The sequence below is a fragment of the Ammospiza nelsoni genome, chromosome 9 (genome assembly GCF_027579445.1).
Source record: "Ammospiza nelsoni isolate bAmmNel1 chromosome 9, bAmmNel1.pri, whole genome shotgun sequence".
NCBI classification, from domain to species: Eukaryota; Metazoa; Chordata; class Aves; order Passeriformes; family Passerellidae; genus Ammospiza; species Ammospiza nelsoni.
This window is the reverse complement of record NC_080641.1, coordinates 2750426-2772340: the sequence shown is the minus strand read 5'-3', so window position 1 is coordinate 2772340 and position 21915 is coordinate 2750426. Positions and strand designations below refer to the sequence as shown.

The 21915-nt window shown below is 50.7% G+C and overlaps 2 protein-coding genes across 2 annotated transcripts; one reads left to right on the top strand and one right to left on the bottom strand.

Annotated features, from left to right (window-relative positions):
- The first annotated feature begins 2599 nt into the window (after positions 1 to 2599).
- LOC132076946 (olfactory receptor 14C36-like) lies at positions 2600 to 3532 on the top strand. Its single transcript, XM_059478366.1, has one exon. It carries the CDS (start codon positions 2600 to 2602, stop codon positions 3530 to 3532), a length of 933 nt encoding a protein of 310 aa, XP_059334349.1.
- Positions 3533 to 18253: 14721 nt separating this feature from the next.
- LOC132076944 (olfactory receptor 14C36-like) lies at positions 18254 to 19186 on the bottom strand. Its single transcript, XM_059478364.1, has one exon. The coding sequence runs from the start codon at positions 19184 to 19186 to the stop codon at positions 18254 to 18256; it is 933 nt and encodes a 310-aa protein (XP_059334347.1).
- Between the last annotated feature and the right edge of the window lie 2729 nt (positions 19187 to 21915).

Genomic DNA, 21915 nt, shown 5'->3' with positions numbered 1-21915 from the left:
TTGGATGATATCAAAGAGATGGCTTTGAAAGCTTTAATCCAGTTATCGGAGTGTAGCATCCCCAATGTGGACTACCTTGGGTGGCTGCAGCTAAAGCTTTAGGACAATTATACCATCTTGGGTGCCTGTTAAGTAAGCAAACCAATGCTACCTCCCTCACACTGAGTGGCCTGCTCTCAGACATAGAGACCATCAGACATGCCACCTTGCAGAACAGCGATAGAGTTTTTACTCTGGGCACATGGGCATGGCTGTGTAGACTCAGAGCTGTGTTGTAAGAACTTTTCCAGCCAAAGCGAGTCAATCCACAAGAGCATTCAAGTACTGAAGGAAGGGTTCAAGAAGCTTCAAGTGGAAAACAAAGACTAGGTCAATAAGCTCTTCCAATCCAAGGGACTAAAGGGTTGGATGATGTTGAGCTAAAACAGGACTATTCGTTCTCTTAGTGATTGTTGTATTGTTAATTGTCCCATGTTTGGATACTTTTGGAAATCTTACAAAATTCTTTCAGTTCCATCTTTGTTGTAAAGCAGAACAGAGAAAGATACCCAACACAGGTTCATCATGGACTCCATGGAGGGGGGAACTGAAGGCCAGGATGGCACTAAAACCTCTCAGAGGCTCAGTGTGGGAAGGAAAATCCTTAAAAGTACATTAAAGTATTCTTAAATCCATAAAGTATCTTAAAAACCTTGAGTATCTCAAAACAATAATAAGCCCCACTAAGTGTCAGTACAATGCTCTCAAGGGACTCACTAAATCAGATAACTGGGGCCATGATTGCAGAAACCTCTCACAGAGTCTGGATCAAAAGGGAAACACCAAATACCTTAAAATAACTGAAGTACCTTGAAGCATTAATAAACCCCATTGAGTGGTGTTACTGACAAAGCCTCTCCAGGGACTAATTACAGCAGATAATTGGAGGCCATGATTGCACAAACCTCACAGAGACTCCAAGGCAAAAGCCAAGCCCAAAGTCTTTTGAAAAACCTGCAGTCCATGGGATCATTAAGAAGCTCCCAGGGCCATTCCTGAGCAAGGTTCCCCAGGGACTCCTTCCAGCAGATCCTTGAGGCCACAGGGATGTGGGCTAGGGGGGGATGCTGAGGGCAGGACAAGGGGCTGACAGTGCCTAGCCTGGCTGAGGCTGTGCCAGGAGGCCCCAGGGCCTCAGGACAAGGTGTCTCCTCCTAGCCCTTGGTGGCACAGAACCTGCTGTGCCCCAGGGCATCAAGACTTGACTTCTCTTTGTCCTCACCTGTCATCAGTGCCTCCAGTTCTCTGTTCTGCCTGGGGCCTGGGAACACTTTCTCAGTCGTGTCCCTCAGTGGAACCCATTAAAAGTCCAACAAACTTTGGAGTTGGATTCTGCCTTGGAGTTCTGGAGAGGTTTCTTCATCTCCCTCTCAGGGACTGATGTTCAGGGCCTGAGCACAAAGCCCCAGACGCTCATTAAAGTTCTTGTGCAGTGTCTCTGCTGCTGAGCTAAGCCTGGCACAGAGGTAGCTCCTAGTAACCAAGAAGAGCTTCAAAAGCACATTTCTCTTGATGAGCAGCTCTTCTGCCAGCCCAGCAGGGCTGGGGCACTGCCTGCAGCCACCCCAAGCACAGCACAGAGGCACAGAGATCTTCAATCAGTCAGTGCTGGGAAGGTGCTGACAAGTGCCTGGGGCAGAATCACTGCCAGCCCTTGGCACAGGAGCCTCTGGCTGCAGGACAATGCAGCTGCAGTTCCTGGAGCCATCTCCTAAAGCTGGAACATCCCAATGCCTACAGGACCTGTGAGTACATTCTCTAATTGTCTCTTGTGCAGAGCAGCCATGGGTGCCCAGGGCTCTCCTGCAGAGCAGGGTCCTGCAGCCCCGGGTGCTGTGCTGGGGCAGGGACTCTGCTGCCTGCGAGGGACAGCTCTCAGCCAGCCCTGGCAGCTGCTCCCAGCACTGGGGGACAAGATCTGTGTAAGAGGAGAGAGCTGGTAAGGTTTGGAAGTGTTCTCCTAGTGTGGGGAGGATGCTGCATTGATCAGGACTGCTCCCAGTATGGCATTTAACTGCAGAACATTTTAAAGTAGATTATACAGGGAGCACACTGAGTCAGGGACTGCATGCAAGGGGAAATCCTGCTTTATTAATCTACTGCTCTGGGTTTTCTGAGTGGGAAATTGCACATCAATTATTATCTCTCAGTTCAGGGTGAGAATTTTTTTTTTCTGAAATCATTCGAAATCAGGCAGTTAGGACATTAGCACAGGACAACTCAGAGGCAGCATCAATGATGGTTTTCAAGCCCCTTCAGAGTTGCTCTGATGGCTCTGCAGAACCACAGCTGCCCCTGGGCAGTGCCTGAGATGGGAGGGGTCTGCAGGGCAGAGCTAAGGCCTCAGGGCTGGGCTGGGCTCTGGCATCACTGGCAGGGCCCAACCCTGGGCACAGAGAAGCAGCTGCGGGCAGGGACATCTCCAGGCAGCAGAACCCTGGGCAGGCAGTGGGGGGTAAGTAAAGTGCCCCACGGCTCTGCTGGGATATTTAAAGTCCTCTCCAAACCCAGCTAATCCATTATTACATTTTTTACAGATCCCCATGTCAAGGCACAGCAAATGTCCAACAGCAGCTCTATCAGGCATTTCCTCCTGCTGGCATTGGCAGACACGCGGCAGCTGCAGCTCCTGCACTTCTGCCTCTTGCTGGGCATCTCCCTGGCTGCCCTCCTGGGCAACAGCCTCATCATGAGTGCCGTAGCCTGCAGCCACCACCTGCACACGCCCATGTTCTTCTTCCTGCTCAACCTGGCCCTCACTGACCTGGGCTGCATCTGCACCACTGTCCCCAAAGCCATGCACAATTCCCTCTGGGACACCAGGGACATCTCATACTCAGGATGTGCTGCACAGCTCTTTTTCTTTGTGTTCTTCATTGGAACAGAGTTTTCTCTCCTGACTGTCATGTGCTACGACCGCTATGTGTCCATCTGCAAACCCCTGCACTACGGGACCCTCCTGGGCAGCAGAACTTGCGCCCACATGGCAGCAGCTGCCTGGACCAGTGACTTTCTCAATGCTCTCATGCACACAGCCAGTACATTTTCCCTGCCCCTGTGCCATGATAATGCCCTAGGCCAGTTCTTCTGTGAAATCCCACAGATCTTCAAGCTCTCCTGCTCCAATTTGTACCTCAGAGAACTTGGATTTCTAGTGTTTTCCATCTTCTTAGGACTGGGATGTTCTGTGTTCATTGTATTTTCCTATGTGCAGATCTTCAAGGCTGTGCTGAGGATCCCCTCTGAGCAGGGACGGCACAAAGCCTTTTCCACCTGCCTCCCTCACCTGGCCGTGGTCTCCCTGTTCCTCAGCACTATCATATTTTCCTGTCTGAAGCCCCCATCCATGTCCTCCACATCCCTTGATCTGGTTCTTTCAGTTCTGAACTCGGTGGTGCCTCCAGCCCTGAACCCCCTCATCTACAGCCTGAGGAACCAGGAGCTCAAGGCTGCAGTTTGGAGATTGATGACTGCATGCTTTCAGGGACAGTAAATTGCTGGACAATTTTTGCAAATAAGTTGTAATAAAAGTAATCTTTCATACTTCTTCTTGGTTTTGTTGTGGGGATTGTTTTCCCTTGTTTTAGTTTTACATATTTAAAAAAAAAATTTTCATTGCTTGTGCCATTTCTCATTTTGTTTCTCTCCATCTTCCCTGTGGCCACAGACTGTGTCAATGAGGGGCTGCACTCTCAGTGGAACTAAATGATCTCCCAGCAGAGTTTTCTGCAGAGATGCCTTTTTGTTGCCTTCTCTGGAGCTGCATCAGCAATGTCTGTGTGCAGAGCTGGGGGCAGATCAGTGCTGGCACAGCAGCTGTGCCCAGCAGCAGCAGCACTTGGTGTTGCCAGTGCTGCTGCCGTGGCCCTGCCCCACTGCCCTGGTGGCCCTGGTGTTGCTGTAGGGCCTGAGTGCTCTCAGGGCTGGGCACAGTCCTGGGGGTGGCAATGCCAGGGCTGCAGCAGGGACAGGCCATGGGCACTGCTGGGGCAGCACAGACGCCTCAGGCAAGAGCCTGGGTGCTCCAGGCTCCTTGCCCAGGCTCTCTCAAGAACACAGCCAGGCCAATGCTCACCACAGAAAAGCCCCGTGAGCAGCCCCAGGCTGGCCATGGGCAGGCTGGGGGCAAACAGCATGGCTGGGGCCTTGGGGGAGATGGGAAGGAGCAGCAGAGCAGGGGCTGATCCATCCCCAGTGCGCTGCACAGCCCAGGGCAGCGTCCCAGAGCGTCCTCATGGAGCTGCCAAAAACATCCCCCCTCTGCAGCCCTGGCCTCTCCCCCAGCTCACACAGGTGCCCCATCCTTGCAGGCACAGACATGGCAGCACTGGCTCAGGAGTCCCTGTTTGCATTGCACAGAGCAGGGGGAGCACACCCATGCTGTTGGTGTGGGGACATGAACCTGAGGGAGCACAAATGCCATCAGCCCCTGGGGCCAGCAAGGGCTGGGGGATGCTAGGGAAACCACTCAGCTTTGTCCTGGCCTCTCCACTCAGCCAAAAAGTTTGTTCCCATCAGCTGGGAGTTTCCTGTCCCACTGCAGACGCTGTTGCTCAGAGCCAGGGCTTCCTGGCAGCCACCCCCAAACTGCCCTCAGGATTTCCCTGCCTTCACCTTTGCTTTCCTTCCTCTTTCCTGATACAGATTTCTTCCTATTGCCCAACCCTGCTCCCTCCCCTGCAAACCAGCTATCTCTGTTTGCCCTTTCCTCTCTGGCCCCACTCCCCGTTGCAGTTCCTGACTTGGCACCATGGGAGCGTCCCTGGGCAGCAGGATCATCCTACAAGTGCTACAGGAATTGTCTGCAGGCTCCTGAAGTGCCTGGTGCTGCTCCCTTTTTGCCAGAGGCACCCCACGCCAGGGAGGAACATCTGGGCTGCTGTGTCTGGCTCTGGGGCTCCCTGTTCTGGGCAGTGAGGAGGAGCTGCAGAGGCTCTGCAGGACTGACAGGATGGGCTTTGGAGCTGGCCGGAGAAGCTGAGGGACCTGGGCTGTTGGAGCTTCTGAAGAGGAGGCCCAGGGCTCATCCTGCAACTGCTCCAAGGGTGGTTTCAGAGAAACCCAGAATCAGCAAGGTTGGAAAAGGCTTAGGAGATCAAGTCCAACCTGTGTCCTGATACTGCCTTGTCTCTCCTGAGCCTCCTCATCTCCAGGATAAACAACCCCAGCTCCCTCAGCTGCTCCTCACAGCACTTGTGCTGCAGGCCCCTCCCCAGCCTTGTTGCCCTTCTCTGGACATGCTCCAGCCCCTCCATGGCCTTCCTAAATTGAGGGCCCCAGAACTGCAAAGAGCACTTGAGGTGCTGCCCAAGCAGTGCTGAGAACAGGGGAAGAATCCCTGCCCTGCTCCTGCTGGCCACACCATTCCTGACCCAGACCAGGAGCTGTTGGCCTCCTTGGCCACCTGGGTACACTTCTGTCTCATGTCCAGCCTGCTGTCCATCAGTGCCCCCAGGTCCCTTTCTGCCTGGCTGCTGTGCAGCCCCTCTGTCCCAGCATGCAGAGCTGCAGGGGTTGTTGTGGCCAACATGCAGGACCCGGCACTTAGACTTGTTCAACCTAACCTTGTTGGATTTGGGCCGTGCATCCAGCCGGTCCAGGGCCCTGTGCAGAGCCCTCCTACCCTCCAGCAGATCCACACTCACACCCAGCTTGGTGTCATCTGCAGACTTGCTGATGCTGGACTCAGTCCCCTCATGCAGATCATCAGTGCAGATATTGAAATCCACGCTGGCTGGCTCTGATCCCTCGGCCATCCTGTGGGTGCCCTGTGATGGCACTTAGGGTGATCTGTTCCATAACCTTGCCGGGCACCCAGGTCAGGCTGAAAGGCCTGGAGTTCCCCAGCTCCTCCTTCCAGCCCTTCTTGGGGATGGGCTCTCATTGGCACCTCCAGTGCTCTGGGACCTCCCTGCTGAGCCAGGACTGATGGTAAATGATGGAGAGCAGCTTGGGGAGCTCATCCACCAGCTCCCTCATCCCCCTGGGATGGATCCCATCTGATCCCAGAGACACATGTGAGCATCTGAGAGGCTCAGCAGGTCACCAACTGCGTCCTCCTGGATTACAGGGGCTGTTCTGTTCCCTGTGCCCATTTACCAGCTCAGGAGAACACTTGTCCTGAGGACAGCCTGTCCTAATATTGAAAATTGAGAGAAACAAGATGTTAAGTAGCTCTGCCTTCTCCTTAACTTTAGTTTCTATATTCCCCACTGCATCCAATAAAGAGTAGAGGTTCTCCTCATCCCATGTTTTGCTATTAATTTAATTGTGGAAACATTGTCTATTTTTTTTTTAACAGAAGGTGTCAGGTTAAACTCTAATTGAACTTTCACCTCCTAACTTTTTTTCTGCATGACTTTACAACATCCTTAAACATTTCCTAAGCTGCTTGACCTTCTGTCCAAAGTTAATGCACCTCTTGTTACCCTTGAGTTCCCTACAAAATCTCCACAGCCAGCCAGGCCAGTCATTTTCCTCACTAGCTCATCTTTTGCCACACTGGGACAGGTTGGCAATTGTAATCTCCTTACTATTACTTTCTTGAAATGTGTCCATCCTTCCTGGACCCCTTTGTTTTTAAGGGATGTTTTCCTTAAAAATAATCAGTGCCTGATTCATTACTCCCCAAATCTGCCTCCTAAATAAGCCAAAGTCTGCCCTTCCTAATTCCAGTGTAGAAGTTTTGTTGCTGCCCCTCCTTCTTTCTCAGAACATTGAAAACTTGATTATTTCATGGTCACTGTGCCCCAGGCAGCCTCCGAGCCCCACATCTCCCACTAGCCCTTCTCTGTTTGTCAACAGCAGCAGACAGAGCTTTCCTTGGCAGTGGGAGTGTTACCAAAAATTCAGTAAAAGAGAGAAATCCTTAGCACCAATGCAGCATTAAAAAGCATCATTATTTATTCAGGGGGATGCACGGGGGACAGCTCCTCCCAAAGCCCTGCAGGCTGAGTACAGGAAAGTTTCTGTTTATATTCTGTATTTTGCATACATATTCATTAATTGTCCCAGACTAAATATACATGTGATAATAATTTTCCCCAAATCATTAATGTATTTCCCCTCCTCTTTTCTCCTGGGGGTCTCTCTGGTGGTGCTTGGTGGTCGTGGACCCCGATGTTCCAGTGGGCCTGGCTGAGCTGGCAGGACACTGAGGCTGCTGAACTTCCAGTTCCCCTTCTCACACAATGGGCATTGTGTGGTTTCCACAGGCCTGGGGTTGTGGAGAAGAAGCTCCAGGTGTCAGCTCACCTGGTGGGACAATTTCTCATCTGGTAACATGAGGTCACAGAGTGGGCTGTGACATCACAGAGCAGACTGTGACACCCCAGAGGGGCTGTGTGACATTAGAGAATGGTCTGTGACATCACAGAGTAGGTTGTGACATCACTGGGTAGAAGTATGACGTCACAGTCCAGACAATGACATCACAGATTCTGGTATGACATCAGAGAGCAGCTCTGTGACATCAGAGAGGGGTCTGTGACATCACAGAAAAGGCTGTGACATCACAGAGCAGGCTGTGACATCCCAGAGGGGCTGTGTGACATCCCAGCAGGGCTGTGTCAGGTCACTGGGTTGGTCACTCCGCCCCAGCTCCCCCTCACAGTTTCTCCCAACAAGTCCAATGCTGTTCATGCCCAGCAGGGTCCCTGTCCCCCGGGATCCCTCCAGCCCACCTGGAGCCACAGCCTCCATCAAAGGATGTTCCACAGGATCCACCCCAGAGCCTGACATAGGGACAAGGGGCCAGGGCTGTGTGACCAGGACATCAAGAATGGGGATTATCCAGGTCACTGTGGCCTGGGTTGGGTTGCCCAGGGCAGGAAAGATGTCTGGGAGCTGGAGCAGGGTCTGGGAAGGGCCTCCAAGGTGGGGCTGGAGCCCTTGAGCTGTGAGCAGAGGCTGAGGGAGCTGGGCTTGTCCAGCCTGGAGCAGGGAAGGCTGAGGGGCTCCTCATCCCAGCCTGGCAGTGCCAGCGAGGAGGGGATGGAGAACACAGAGCCAGGCTCTTCACTGGGGGTCTGCGGGGAGACAAAAGCCAGTGGGTGGAAGGGGAAAGAGGGGAGATCAGCCAGTTGGAGATTACACATTTCAATAAATTAACAGGAAAATAAAACTAAATAGGATCTAAAAATACCGCTTCTCGTTGTCTTTTTAAATATCATGTATTCACTTTGAATACACTACTGAGATCTACATAACCACAAAAGACTTGAAAATTAAAATTCAATTATTCCCAGAGGCTTGGCTTGTTAAGGCGTTCTTAATTTTAATGAGCCCTGGGACACTGAATTCCTGCACTGAAGAGCTGAAGGCTGAACAAGCCTCTGGAGCAGTCCAATCCAGCAGCAGCCTCCAAGGTGCTGAGGATGTCAGCAGCCCCCACTGAGGCCATTCTTGCCCAGAGACCGTGGGGGAATGGGCAGAGAAGGAGAGCATCCCTGGGGCTGGGGCAGGACAACTCAGAGGCACCAGCGGCTCCAGCTGGGAAATGGAGTGTGGAATGTGGCTGGGAAAGCCCTGCCTGGGCTGGGCCAAGCAGGAGAGACAAGCCCTGACTCTCATTCCCCGGACAACACTCTCAATGAGACATTTAAAAGGAATTACAACTGTTTCTTTACCCTGAGTTGGACTCACTGGAGAGATACCAACAAGAGAATCTCAGGGGCTCAAAACAACAAAACAGCCTTTACTGGGAACTTTAGAAAATCAGAGAAACTTTGGCAAACTGTTTATTATGACATTGTAGTGGTTTTGGTTTGTTAATTTAAGATTTTTCTAGCCTTGAGATTTCTTAATTAATGTATTGATGAGTGTGATGTGTTTTAATGTCAGTTAATTATTTATCTATTTATTTTGTTGTGAGATAGGATTACGGGAAAGGTAAAGTAAGCCTAACATTTTTAAAGGGTATAAAGAAATTTTTATTAAAAATAAATTGAAAAATAAAAAAGTAGTAAGAATTAAAATAAACCCTTTTTGAACACATTTTTTTTTCTTTATAACTTTTTATTTTCATTGACAATGTAAAGAAAGTAAATTTAAAAATTCTATTTAGTTTACTGTTTCTAGAATAGTCTTGTTTAAGTTTACAAAGGGAGGAAGTTTTTTCTTGTCAAGCTTTTTTTACAAGAGGTAAAAATAGGTTTTTTGTGGTTCCTAATTTTTTCATGGATAACAGTTCCTGGGAATCTTTGTTACTGTGAAGATGTTTTTATTGCTACAAGCTTTTTTACAGCTTGTTGATGGGCCATGTCGACTTGTGGGGTATTGTTTTAAAGATTAATTGTTTAAAGGTAAAAGATTTTATTGTTTAAAGGTAAAAGTTTTTACTATTTACTTTTAAAATTATTTTTATCTCTGGGAATAGAGATCTCTTAGGGATAGTGGATTACTTTTTTTTTCTAGTTTAAACTTCTTATGAATTTATACTTATTTTAGCATTTGTTTTTTTTAATATGGAAGTTTTTGTTTGATATTATTTTGTGTGGTAAATAGGTATGATTCATGCTGACAAAATTGAAACAGTAATCGATATTGATGCAGTAATAATATTTGGAAATAATAAACCAATTAAAAGGTGTAATACCAAGAAAGAAAGGGAGAGGAGGGGTCCCACCCCCCCCTTTCTCACAGGTGTTCAAGGACAGGTAAAAGCAAGGGATAACAGTTACTAAAAATTAACAGAAAGAAGGGAAAATCTGGTTCGGTCCCAGGAAAATGCCAGTTAGAAGAGATTTATTGCTCTGATGCTTAAATATAATATTGTGTTAGTCTTGGCTAACATTATACTAGCTTGTTGTGCATGTGTAACCCAAGGGTGAGTTGAAGGACATTGAAGAAGATGAGAGGCTTTCATCAAAAACAACCCCCAAAGACTTGTGCGATCACCAGAACGAGTGGTGGTGACCGGTCTGGCCTTTAGTCTCTGCCCTGTCATGCATAGGATGGTCTTGGCACAGCCTGTGCCTTAAAGGACGAAAGCACTCTTCAGATTTTTCGGTCTTCAATATTGTTTAATATCTCTTATCTACAAAGTTTTCTCTCAGCCTGACAGAGGTCTGACCAGCAAGGCAGCCATGGGCACACTGACCTCCCACTGGGCGGTCATCTATTTTTATATTAAAAACTACGTACAATATATTTACCTTTACCTTCAAATACCTTTTACCCATACTAACAAGTGCACATTTGACATGAACCAATCCCAAAGTGCCAACATCAACACCAAAGATGGATGACAAGAAGAAGAAAGAAGGACAAGACACGCCCTAATTCCTCCATCTTGTATCCTACAACCCCCCTGTACCAAAATCCTAAAACCTGTATTTTCACCCTGTGAATAATTAATTCTTACACCTCTTATCGCCAAGTGATTCTCTTGTCCGCATACAGATGGTGGCACATCCCGTGCAGGGTCAAAATCCAACCACCAAGCACTTCTGGCAACATTCCAGGATTTCCAAGCCCCCCAAGGGTTATCTCGGCAACTGTGGACATCAGGAGTGATGTGCTGAGTTCCCACATGGTGGAGCATGCGCGGTAAAGGTGGTGATGAGGGCGGAGGTAGAAGTGTGATGAATCGAAAACGGGAAGAGATGGCATTAACACATGACATATAAGGGGGGCATCTTCACTTGGCAAGCTTGTATGTGAGATGGCAAGGGTCCCAGAACCCTGCACTCCATATCCCGCAATGAACTTTTTCTTATGCTCTATTATTGGAACCAAATTATCCCATATTTTTATTCAAATTATATTGTTAGTATTTCAAGTGTATCTGATTTTATATATTTTCAAAACTATTCAATTAAAATTGCTGCTACCTCAAATATTGTTTGATTTTTTTTTTAATGATGGGATAATTGGGCAAACATAACATTTTGAATATCTAATTTTTTTATAGTTTTATGTGTTATCAAGAAAAAGAGTTTTTTCTTTGTAGTTTATAAGAGGACTTTAGTTTTAAGACAAAGGTTTTTTTCTTCTCTTTTTATTTGGGATTTAATTTCTTCTTTACTGATTTTGATGGTTTCCTGTTGTTTTTTATGTGCTTATATTCAGTTTTTTCTTTTACTTAAGGGAGGATTGCAGTACTGAAAGGGTTAATACTTGACCCACTGGTTACTTGTGGTGGAAATTGTGGTTGGGTTGTGTTAGGATTGGTTTTATGATTGGTTTCTGGTTTTTTTGTGTTTAATTTTAGCTGTAGGGTTATGTTGTGTGGGTTGTAGGTTGTAGGGGTTTTTAGTTTGAGTTGTGTTGGGGGGAGGGAACTTGACAGTATGATTTTAATAGATGTGTCTAGCTTTGTTCTGGTTGAGGTTTTGTAGTCTCTTTTGTTTTCCTGTTTGGGAGTTGTTGGGGTTTGGTTTGGTTAGAATGGGGCTCATGGAGAGGGGGGCAGCCTGGGGAGGGGGGAGGGGGCTCAGCCCACGGTAGGGTTGCTTGTTTTGGTTTGGTTTGGTTTGGTTTAGTTTGGTTTGGTTTGGTTTGGTTTGGTTTGGTTTGGTTTGGTTTAGTTTCATTTTGTTTGGTTTGGTTGAGATGGGGGCCAGGGCAGCTGCTTCTTTGTTGACTGGAAAAGAAAGAGTAGGTTCCTGGGTTTTTTCATCTTTAACATATGTGTTTCACAGAGGTGTGTTCAGTATCTTAGTGGTTTAACAGATTGTCAGTTACACAAAAAGTTCTGTATTACTTTTTAAAATTCTTCTCATGTCAAAATATGACAGACATTCAATCTACAAAAAACACTTCTCAAAGTACTGACTTGGCCCATTCAACTTTACAAACTCTAAGCCAGTTCCATTTAATGTTAATCAAAATTTACATGAGCACAGAAACAGAAGCAGACACAGAAAGAGAGAAAGACAAAAAAGATACAGAGAGGTGCACACACAGAGCTACCAAGTCCTGCATTTCAGCACTGTTCAGATGGAAATTCCAAGAGGAGGTAGGGTCAAGATGCATGCTTGCCTTGTGGTGAGCCTTCAATACCCGTTGGTCCTCCTGGGCCCTTCCCCCAGGTGGGACTTGGGCTCATTTGGTCCCTCAGGAGCTGGGCTGGCGGCTTCAGAGGTGGTTTTGGAGCATTGCCTGTCCTGTGCCAGGAACTGGCAGACACTGCTGGGCTGGGATAGAGGCTCTGGGGGGATTGGGGCTCCAGGGCAGGGCAATGCTGGGGTTCCAGGGCAGGGCAATGCTGGGGTTCCAGGGCAGGGCAAGGCTGGACCTGCCCCTTCCTCCCCCACACATGAAATGTTTCCAGCCAACAATCTCCTCCAGTCTCTCACAACAGGGAATTTTGGAGGTGAAATTCTGATTCTAGCCATGGGCACCTGGCTGAGAAAGGTAGTTATTTTCCATAGGAAGGAAAGGACGGAGCCCCGTTGTTTCAGTAGCAGATGAGAAGTGATCCTCAACATACCAAAGTCAGCCTGACCAGTCAGGTGGCTCCTGGGAGGCCATGGGAGGCCAAACTAGCCAGATCTGTTTTGTGTTCCCTTGCATTTATGGGGCCCTGAAGAGTCACAATGGCCCCTTGATTCTATGGGGCCCCACAGGGCCACAATGGCCCCTTGATTACAAGACCTGCAGTGTCACAATAGACCCTTGCTTCAATGGGGTCCCACAGTGTCACAATGTCCCCTAGGTTCCATATGGCCCCATGGTTTCACAATAGTCTCGACATTTCCATGAGGCCCTGCGGTGTCACAATGGTCTCCGTGGTTCCCCAGGCCCCACAATGTCACGTGACTCCTCTGTTCCATGAGCCCTGCAATGTCACAATGGACCTTTGGGCCCTGGGGATTTGCAGTGTCACAATGGTCTCCTTTGGCTCCACAGTGTCACAATGGACCATTGATGACAGGAGGCCCCTCTGTGTCACCCTGGAGCTTTGGTTCCATGCAGCCCTGCAGTGTCACAATGGTCCCCCTTGGTTTCCCAAGGCCCCAGAGAATCTCAACGGTGCTTTTGATCCCCAAGGTCACAATAGTCTCACTGGTTCCATGAGGCCACATAGTGTCACAATGCTTTGCTTATTCCATTGTGCCCCAGAGTGTCACAATGGCCCCTTGGTTCCATAAGGCTGTGTCCTAATGGTCTCTCCATGGTTTCATGAGGCCTTGCAATATCACAGTGGACTTATGGCTCCATGCGGTCTCGCAGTGTCACAATGGCCCCTTTGTCCCATGACACCCCAAAGTGTCATAATGGTCTCCACAGTTCCATGAGGCCCCACAGTGCCACAATGAACCCTTGGTTTGATGGGGCTTCTTAGTGTCACAATGATCCCTACATTCCATGGAGCACACAGCGTCAGCATGGCCTCCTCAGTGTAACAATGGTCCCTTGGTTCCATGGGCCCTGTGCTGCTGCATTCCCCCTCCCCTTCTCAGGCCACCCTGCCAGCTGAGAAATGCTCCTTGGGCCTCGGCCTTGGCCAACAGCCCCTGGGCTCAGCTCCTCTGCAGCTCATCACAAACACTGTCTGCTCCAGGCACTGCTGCTGCCCAACCAGCTCCTGGCTTCTGAAGGAGCAGCTCTGGGAACTGTTTCTGTTCCCTCAGTGGCACAACATTCCTGTTCTCACACTGGCAAAGAAAGCTGTTGATGCCAAGGGCGGTGCCAGGATGACTTAACCTTACCTACATTGCCTGTAGGTATGGTTAAGTCACAAGGTCTAAGTGAAGTTAATCACTGCTAAGAGTTGTTGTTTTCCCAAGTTGTTATGTTTAATATAAGTTAAAAGCTGAGTTAAATACTGTTAAATGTGAATCCTCTGTTAAATTACAAAGTCATAGGTTATAACTAAGATTAAATCCTGCTAAATGCTGGTTTTTGCTAAATTGTGAAATTGAAGGTATCAGTTAAGGTTAAGGTATAAGTTAAGTCCTGTTAAGTTTGAGCTCTGTTAAGCTTTTGGGCCATATTCCTTTCATCCTTGCCCTCACTGTCCTTGTGTCACACACACACACACACACACACACACACAAAGGGACAGTTCTTGGTTGATTTCTGGTTTGATTGCCTGGATTTGGTTTGGTTTTGCTGTTGCTTTGGTTCCTCGGTGTGCCTGAAGTGTCCAGTCAGGAGCAGAGTGACTCTTGCCAAGGAACTTTGTGCTGCTGTCCCTTAATATTCAGTCTGGTTTTTGCTGCTCCCTTGCTGGGGATTTCTTCAGCGCTCTCAAGGCCTCATTTGTAACAGGGTGAAGGAGCCCTGGCCCAGGCTCTGGCCCTGGGGGACATGGGGACGCTGCCAGGGGGTCCCTGTCCCCCTGTGCCACCCCCAGGGCCCTGTCCCCCCATCCCCGTGTCAGGCTCTGGGGTCGATCTCGTGGAACATCCTCTGGGGGAGGCTGTGGGGCCAGGGGGACCCGGGGGGACCCAGGGGGACAGGGGACCCCGCTGTGCACGAGCAGGGTTGGACTGCTCTGGGGGGAACTGTGAGGGGGGCCAGGGAAGAGTGACCTCCCCAGGGACCTCACACAGCCCCTGTGATGTCACACAGCCCTCTGTGATGTAACACAGCCCTCTGTGATGTCACTCCCCAATCACTGATGTCACACAGCCCTCTGTGATGTAACACAGCCCTCTGTGATGTCACTCCCCAATCACTGATGTCACACAGCCATCTGTGACCTGTCACACAGCCCCCTGTGATGTCACACGGCCCTTATGATGTCACACGGCCCCTGTGATGTCACACAACCTTGGCTCAGTGCTGGGCAGCCTCATCCCCATCCCAGCATTGGTCTCTCCCTCCTGCCCCATCCCTCAGCCGGTGCTGCCCTTGGGTCGCTGGGCCTTGGCTTTCTCTTCTCCCTGGGCATCTCCTGCTGCCCGCCCGCCGAGGGTGTCCCGGGGAGTTGCTGCCCCTGAGCCAGGGGCTCTGCTCTGCTGCCCTGGGCACCCCAGGGCTCCCAAAACACCCCACGGCCAGGGCAGGCCCCGAGTGTCACCATGTCCCCTTGGTTCCATCAGGCTCCGCAGTGTCACAGTGCTCCCTGCGCTCCCTGAGGCACCACATCACCCAGCCCAGGCCATTGTCAGGGTTCCAGTCAGTCCCAGTATGATCCCAGTGACTCCCAATCTCTCCCAGTATATCCCAGTTGTCCCCAGCATGCTCCCAGTCACTCCCACTTCCTCCCAGTTGATTCCAGCATGATTCCAGTCAGTCTCAGTATGGTTCCAGTTGCTCCCAGTGTATCCCAGTGTATCCAGGAGTTCCCAACACGGTGTAAACTGTCCTCAGTATGCTCCTACTCACTCCCAGTGGGATTCTAGTGCCCATCTGTATTGTCCCAGTTGCCTCCACCATGGTTCCAGTTGCTCCCAAATTCCTCCCAGTATGATCCCAGTTGCACCCACTTGCCCCAGTATAGTCCCAGTCACTGCCAGTAAGATCTCAGTCCCCCCAGTATAGACACAGTCACTCCCAGTTGCTCCCAGTTTCCCCCTCAACATGGTCCCAGCTGTTCCCAGTGTTGTCCCGTCCAGTATCGTTCCAGACACTACCAGTATATCCCAGTTGCCCCCAGCGTGCTCATTCCCAATCACTCCAGTAGCCCCAGTATGATTCCAGTTGCCCCCAGGATGACCTCATTCATTCCCAGTCACCCCAGTTGCCCCCAGTATGCACCCATCATTCTCAGTAGTTCCCAGTGGCCCTCAGTGTGCTCCCAGTCACTCCCAGTATTTCCATGTCTGTGCTCCAAGTGCTGCTCCCAGCCCTGATCAGTGGGGATGGGAATGTCCCGCTCTCTTGCCGGGGCAGGGTCACACCTGAGCCAGATGTGCAGGGTGGGACCTTGCCCTTACCCCAAGCACTGTCCCAGCTGCAGGATCTGCTTCCCATCGGCCTCTTTGTCCTCCAGCCCTGAGCCCAGCCTGGTGCTGAACAAAAGGGCTGGGCCGAGGTCATCCTCTGGCAGGGGCTGCTCACCCCCTCTGCCCCCTCCCCAAATTCCCTCTGGGGGAGCAGGAGCTGGGGCAGGAGCCCTGTGGGGAGGGACAAGGGGGTGACACTGGGATGGGGGGATCACACACGCTCTGGGGGGGACACACACAGTCCCTGGGAACCCCCCCTCACCTTCTCCTGCAGCACCAGGAGGATGAACCCCAACATGGAGCCCATGACCGCTGGCAGTATCTTGTGGGGTGGGGTCTGGTGGCAGCTTTGGGGTTCTGGGGGATCACGACCACCCAAAAACCCCCTCCCACCCCCACAGCCACTCCTGCACCCCTCAAACCACCCCACAGCTCCTGGCTAGGACATCCCCAAACACTCCCTGCAACATAAATGTCCCCAAAAATCACAAAACCCCTTTCCATCTTTCCCAAGACCCACCTAAATTCTCCCCATAACATGCAGCTCTGCCAACACACAAAAACTCTCACAACCCTAGGCGGGGGGAACCCAGCCTGGGCAAAAGGAGAGGCAAACAGGGCAAACTGGGGGCTGCACATCCAAACTGGGCCTTGCTGGGGACCCTGCATGGGACTGCCAGCCTTTGGGGCTCCTCTTGGGAGATCCAGGAGGGGGAAACACAGAGACGGGTGGGGAGTGGAATCACTGTGAGGGACTGGTTTGTACTGAGATCATACTGGGAGCAGCTGGGCCCATGCCTGGGGAGACTATAATCACACTGAGAGAGACTGGGATCATTCTGGGATATACTGGGAATGACTGGGATTATGCTGAGGGTGACCAGGAGCAGCTGTGAGCAACTGGGATCATGCAAGGAGCAACTGGGAGGAACTGGGAGTGACTGGGTGCATGATGGGGGTATTTGGAAGCAACTGGGCTCATACTGAGATGAACTGGGATCATGCTAGTGATGACCGGGATTGGACTCACTGGCAGGGAGTGCGACTACACTGAAGCTGACTAGGAGTGGTTGGGAGCAACTGGGATCATGCTGGAAGGAACTGGGAGTGACCTGGACTATGCTGGAAGGAACTGGAGTACGCTGGGAGAGACTGGGAGTGACTGGAACAAAAGTAAGGGGGAAAGGGAGCAACTGGAACCATGTGGAGCACAACTGGTTCATACTGGCAGGGACTGGGAGCACACTGGGGTCATCTCTGGATCCTACTGGGAGGGACTGGACTAATAATGGGAGAGTCTGAGAGTGACTAGGAACATACCCTGCACATCATCCTCCATACTGGGGGGAACTGGGAGCAACTGGGAAGAACACGCTGGGAACAAACGGCATCATACTGGTACTGCCTGGGTTGATCTAGCTGGAGGCAACTGGGACCATACTGGGAGTGATTGGAAGTTACTGGGATTATACTGGGACCACACTGTGACTGCTGGCATGTGACAAGGATCCTACTGGAGCTTACTGGGCTCATATTGGTGTTGAAAGGGAGCAACCGAGATCACACTTTGGGTTACTGGGAGCAACTGAGAGAAACTGGGATCATGCTACAAGCAAACTGGAGGAACTGAGAATGACTGGATGCATGCTGGAGGCAACTGGGATATACTGGGTGTGACTGGGATCATAGTGGAGTAACAAGCACCTTACTGGGATCACTGGGAGTGTCTGGGAATGACCACGGACATGCTGAGGGCAACTGGTGTATACTGGGAATGTCTGTAACCACACTGGGGATGACTGGGAACACACTGGGCAAGGAGCCTGGAGCCCCCAGGCCCTGGCCTGAGGCATCAGCGCTGCCCCAGCAGTGCCCATGGCCTGTCCCTGCTGCAGCCCTGGCACTGCCACCCCCAGGGCTGTGCCTGGCCCCGAGAGCACTCAGGCCCTACAGCAACACCAGGGCCACCAGGGCAGCGGGGCAGGGCCACGACAGCAGCACTGGCAACACCAAGTGCTGCTGCTGCTGCTGGGCACAGCTGCTGTGCCAGCACTGATCTGCCCCCAGCTCTGCACACAGACATTGCTGCTGCAGCTCCAGAGAAGGCAACAAGAGGGAGAACTCTGGTTAAAACTTTGCTTGGAGATCCTTTAGCTATTTTAGAGCCACTGAGAGCACAGCTCATCATTGACACAGTCTGGGGCCACAGCAAAGGTGGAGAGAAACTAAATGAGAAATGGCAAAACCAGTAGCATTTCATTTGGACAATACTAAAAAAAATAAAAAGAATGAGAATAATAAACCAACCACCATACCCAACAAAACAATGAAAGGTTATATTGATTTCAAGTGATTTGCAGAAATTGGCCAGAAGTTTAATGTTTCTGATATTGTCCAGTCACCAATCTCCACACTGCAGCCTTGAACTCTTGGTTTCTCAGGCTGTAGATGAGGGGGTTCAGGGTGGGAGGCACCACTGAGTAAAGAACTGACAGGGCCAGATCAAGGGATGGGGAAGAGATGGAGGGGGGCTTCAGGTAGGCAAAAAAGCCACTGCTGAAAAACAGGGAGACAACAGCCAGGTGAGGGAGGCAGGTGGAAAAGGCTTTGTGCCGTCCCTGCTCAGAGGGGATCCTCAGCACAGCCCTGAAGATCTGCACATAGGAGAAAACAATGAACACAAAGCAGCTTGAGGCTACACAGACACTTAGAGCAAGAAGCCCAAGTTCCCTGATGTAGGAATTGGAGCAGGAGAGCTTGAGAATCTGAGGGATTTCACAAAAGAACTGGTCCACAGCATTGCCATGGCACAGGGGCAGGGAAAATGCATTGGCTGTGTGCATGAGAGCATTGAGAAAGGCACTGGCCCAGGCAGCTGCTGCCATGTGGGAACAAGCTCTGCTGCCCAGGAGGGTCCCGTAGTGCAGGGGTTTGCAGATGGACACGTAGCGGTCATAGCACATGATGGTCAGGAGGAAATACTCTGCTGAGATGAAGAACACAAGGAAAAAGAGCAGTGCAGCACATCCTGAGTCGGAGATGCTCCTGGTGTCCCAGAGGGAATTGTGCATGGCTTTGGGGACAGTGGTGCAGATGGAGCCCAGGTCACTGAGGGCCAGGTTGAGCAGGAAGAAGAACATGGGTGTGTGCAGGTGGTGGCCGCAGGCTACGGCGCTGATGATGAGGCCGTTGGCCAGGAGGGCAGCCAGGGAGATGCCCAGCAAGAGGCAGAAGTGCAGGAGCTGCAGCTGCCACGTGTCTGCCAATGCCAGCAGGAGGAAATGCCTGATGGAGCTGCTGTTGGACATTTGCTGTGCCTTGGCATTTGGATCTGTAAAAATAGTAATCATGGAATATTTGTGCTTGGAGAGAACCTTAAATATCCCAGCACAGCTTGGGGGCACATTCCACACAGTCCCTACCTAGGGCTCTGCTGCCTGGAGCTGTCCCTGCCAGCAGCTGCTTCCCTGTGCCCAGGGCTGGGCCCTGCCAGTCCTGCCAGAGCCCAGCCCAGCCCTGGGGTTTCAGCTCTGCCCTGCAGACCCCTCCCAGCTCTGGCACTGTCCAGGGGCAGCTCTGGACATGCAGGCTCCGATGGCAACATCAAAGCAACCCTGAGGAGGCTGGATAAACAAGACAAGATGCAGCTTCTAAGGGGCCCTGTGCTGATTTCTGTCACTGCCTGGTTTAGCAACATCTGAGAAATTTTTTTTTTCTCATCCTGGACTGCCAGATGAATATCTGTTTGCAATTTCCCTTCAAGACAACCCAGAGCAGTACTTTAAAAAAGCAGGATTTTCGCCTTTTATGCAGTCCCTGCCTCGCTCCGCTCCCTGCATAATCTACTTGGAAATGTTCTGCAGTTAAGTTATGCTGGGAGCAGTCCTGAACAATGCAGCATCTTCACGACACCATTAGAGCCCTCCCAAGCCTTACCAGCTGTCTCTTTTCACCCAGATCTTGTCCCCCAGTGCTGGGAGCAGCTGCCAGGGCTGGCTGAGAGCTGTCCCTGGCAGGCAGCAGAGTCCCTGCCCCAGCACAGCGCCCTGGGCTGCAGGACCCTGCTCTGCAGGAGAGCCCTGGGCACCCCTGGCTGCTCTGCACAAGAAATATTCAGAGGATGTACTCACAGAGTCTGTAGGCATTGGGATGTTCCAGCTTGAGGAGATGGCTGCAGGAGCTGCAGCTGCATTGTGCTGCAGCCAGAGGCTCCTGTGCCAAGGGCTGGCAGTGATTCTGCCCCAGGCACTTCTCAGCACTTTCCCAGCACTGACTGATTGAAGCTCTCTGTGCCTCTGTGCTGTGCCTGGGGTGGCTGCAGGCAGTGCCCAAGCCCTGCTGGGCTGGTAGAAGAGCCGCTCATCAAGAGAAATGTGCTTCTGAAGGCCTTCTTGGTTACCAGGAGCTACCTCTGTGCCAGGAGCCCAGCCCAGCTCAGCAGCACAGACACAGCATAAGGACTTTAATGAGCCTCTGGGGCTTTGTGCCCAGGTCCTGAACATCAGTCCCTGAGAGGGAGCTGAAGAAACCTCTCCATAACTCCAAGTCAGAATCACACTCCAGATTTTCTTGGACTTTTAATGGGTCCCAGAGAGGGACATGACTGAGAAAATGTCCCCAGGCCCCAGGCAGAGCAGAGAACTGGAAGCAGTGATGACAGGTGGAGACATAGAGAAGCCAAATCTTGGTGCCCTGGGGCACAGCAGGGTCTGTGCCACCAAGGGCTAGGAGGAGACACCTTGTCCTGAGGCACTGGGGTCTCCTGGCACAGCCCCAGCCAGGCTGGGCACTGTCAGCCCCTTGTCCTGCCCTCAGCATCCCCCCCTAGCCCACATCCCTGTGGCCTCAAGGATCTGCTGGAAGGAGTCCCTTGGGAGCCTTGCTCAGGAATCGCCCTGGGGCCTCCTTAATGCTCCCTGCAGGGACTGCAGGTTTTTCAAAGGACTTTGGGTTTTGCTTTTGCCTTGAAGTCTCTGAGAGGTTTATGCAATCCTGGCCTGCAATTATCTGCTGTAATTAGTCCCTGGAGAGGCTTTGTCAGTAACACCACTCAATGGGGCTCATTTATGCTTCAAGGTACTTCAGTTGTTTGAAGGTACTTGGTGTTTCCCTTTTGATACAGACTCTGTGAGAGGTTTGTGCACTCAAGGCCCCAGTTATCTGCTTTAATGAATCCCTTGAGAGCTTTGTACTGACACTCAGTGGGGCTCATTAATGCCTTGAGATACTCAAGGTTTTTAAGATAATTTATGGATTTAAGAATACTTTTAGGTACTTTTAAGAATTTTCCTTCCCACGCTGAGTCTCTGAGAGGTTTTTTTTGTGCCATCCTGATGCCGAATTTTGCCCCAAAAGGCGAGAATAACTGCTTAAGAGACTCAGCCTAAGTCAGATAAGCAGGAGGTATTTTATTACGACGCATCGGAGAAATCACGAAGTGGATTTCTGAGTTCACATAGCAAAAGCAAGCCTTATATACAATTTTGTGTATAGGATTACATCAGATCAGATACATAATCATGCATATTCATATGGGGCGTGGTGTAGGTGGAGCGTGGGCGGAGCGTAGGTGGAGACATCTCTTTTGGGGAATTTTCAGGTGGTCGTTCCTGTTGCCTTCATCATAGACGGGGTCTTTCCGATGAGTCTTCCTCTTTAAACTTTTGAACCTCTTCCCTAATTTGGTTAATTCCCGGTGTACTTGGCTTGGTCTCTATAGCTTGGCAGAGTTCTTAGGGTCAGTTTGACATTGTTGGCTCTGATCATGCTTAGCCCATCAGTTCCCCCTATCCCTATCTCCTTCCTGTCCTTGTGTTTCATGCTTTAGCTGATTAATTGCTCTATGTGTTTCCTAATATTATGCCTTCTTCAAATGCCTCACATTCTATGTCTTAACTCATTATTTCTTGGAGGCTATCTGCTTTGGGGCTTCAATCCTGGTCTCCAATTCTCTCCTCCAAGGGGTCCTTGAGGATCTTGTGTTGGCTATCTTGCCCCTTTCTGTTTTACAACAAAGATGGAACTGAAAGAATTTTGT

Bases quoted from the DNA above. Each gene is read 5' to 3' on its own strand.
- LOC132076944 (XM_059478364.1), bottom strand. From the start codon at position 19,186: ATGTCCAACAGCAGCTCCATCAGGCATTTCCTCCTGCTGGCATTGGCA.
- LOC132076946 (XM_059478366.1), top strand. From the start codon at position 2,600: ATGTCCAACAGCAGCTCTATCAGGCATTTCCTCCTGCTGGCATTGGCA.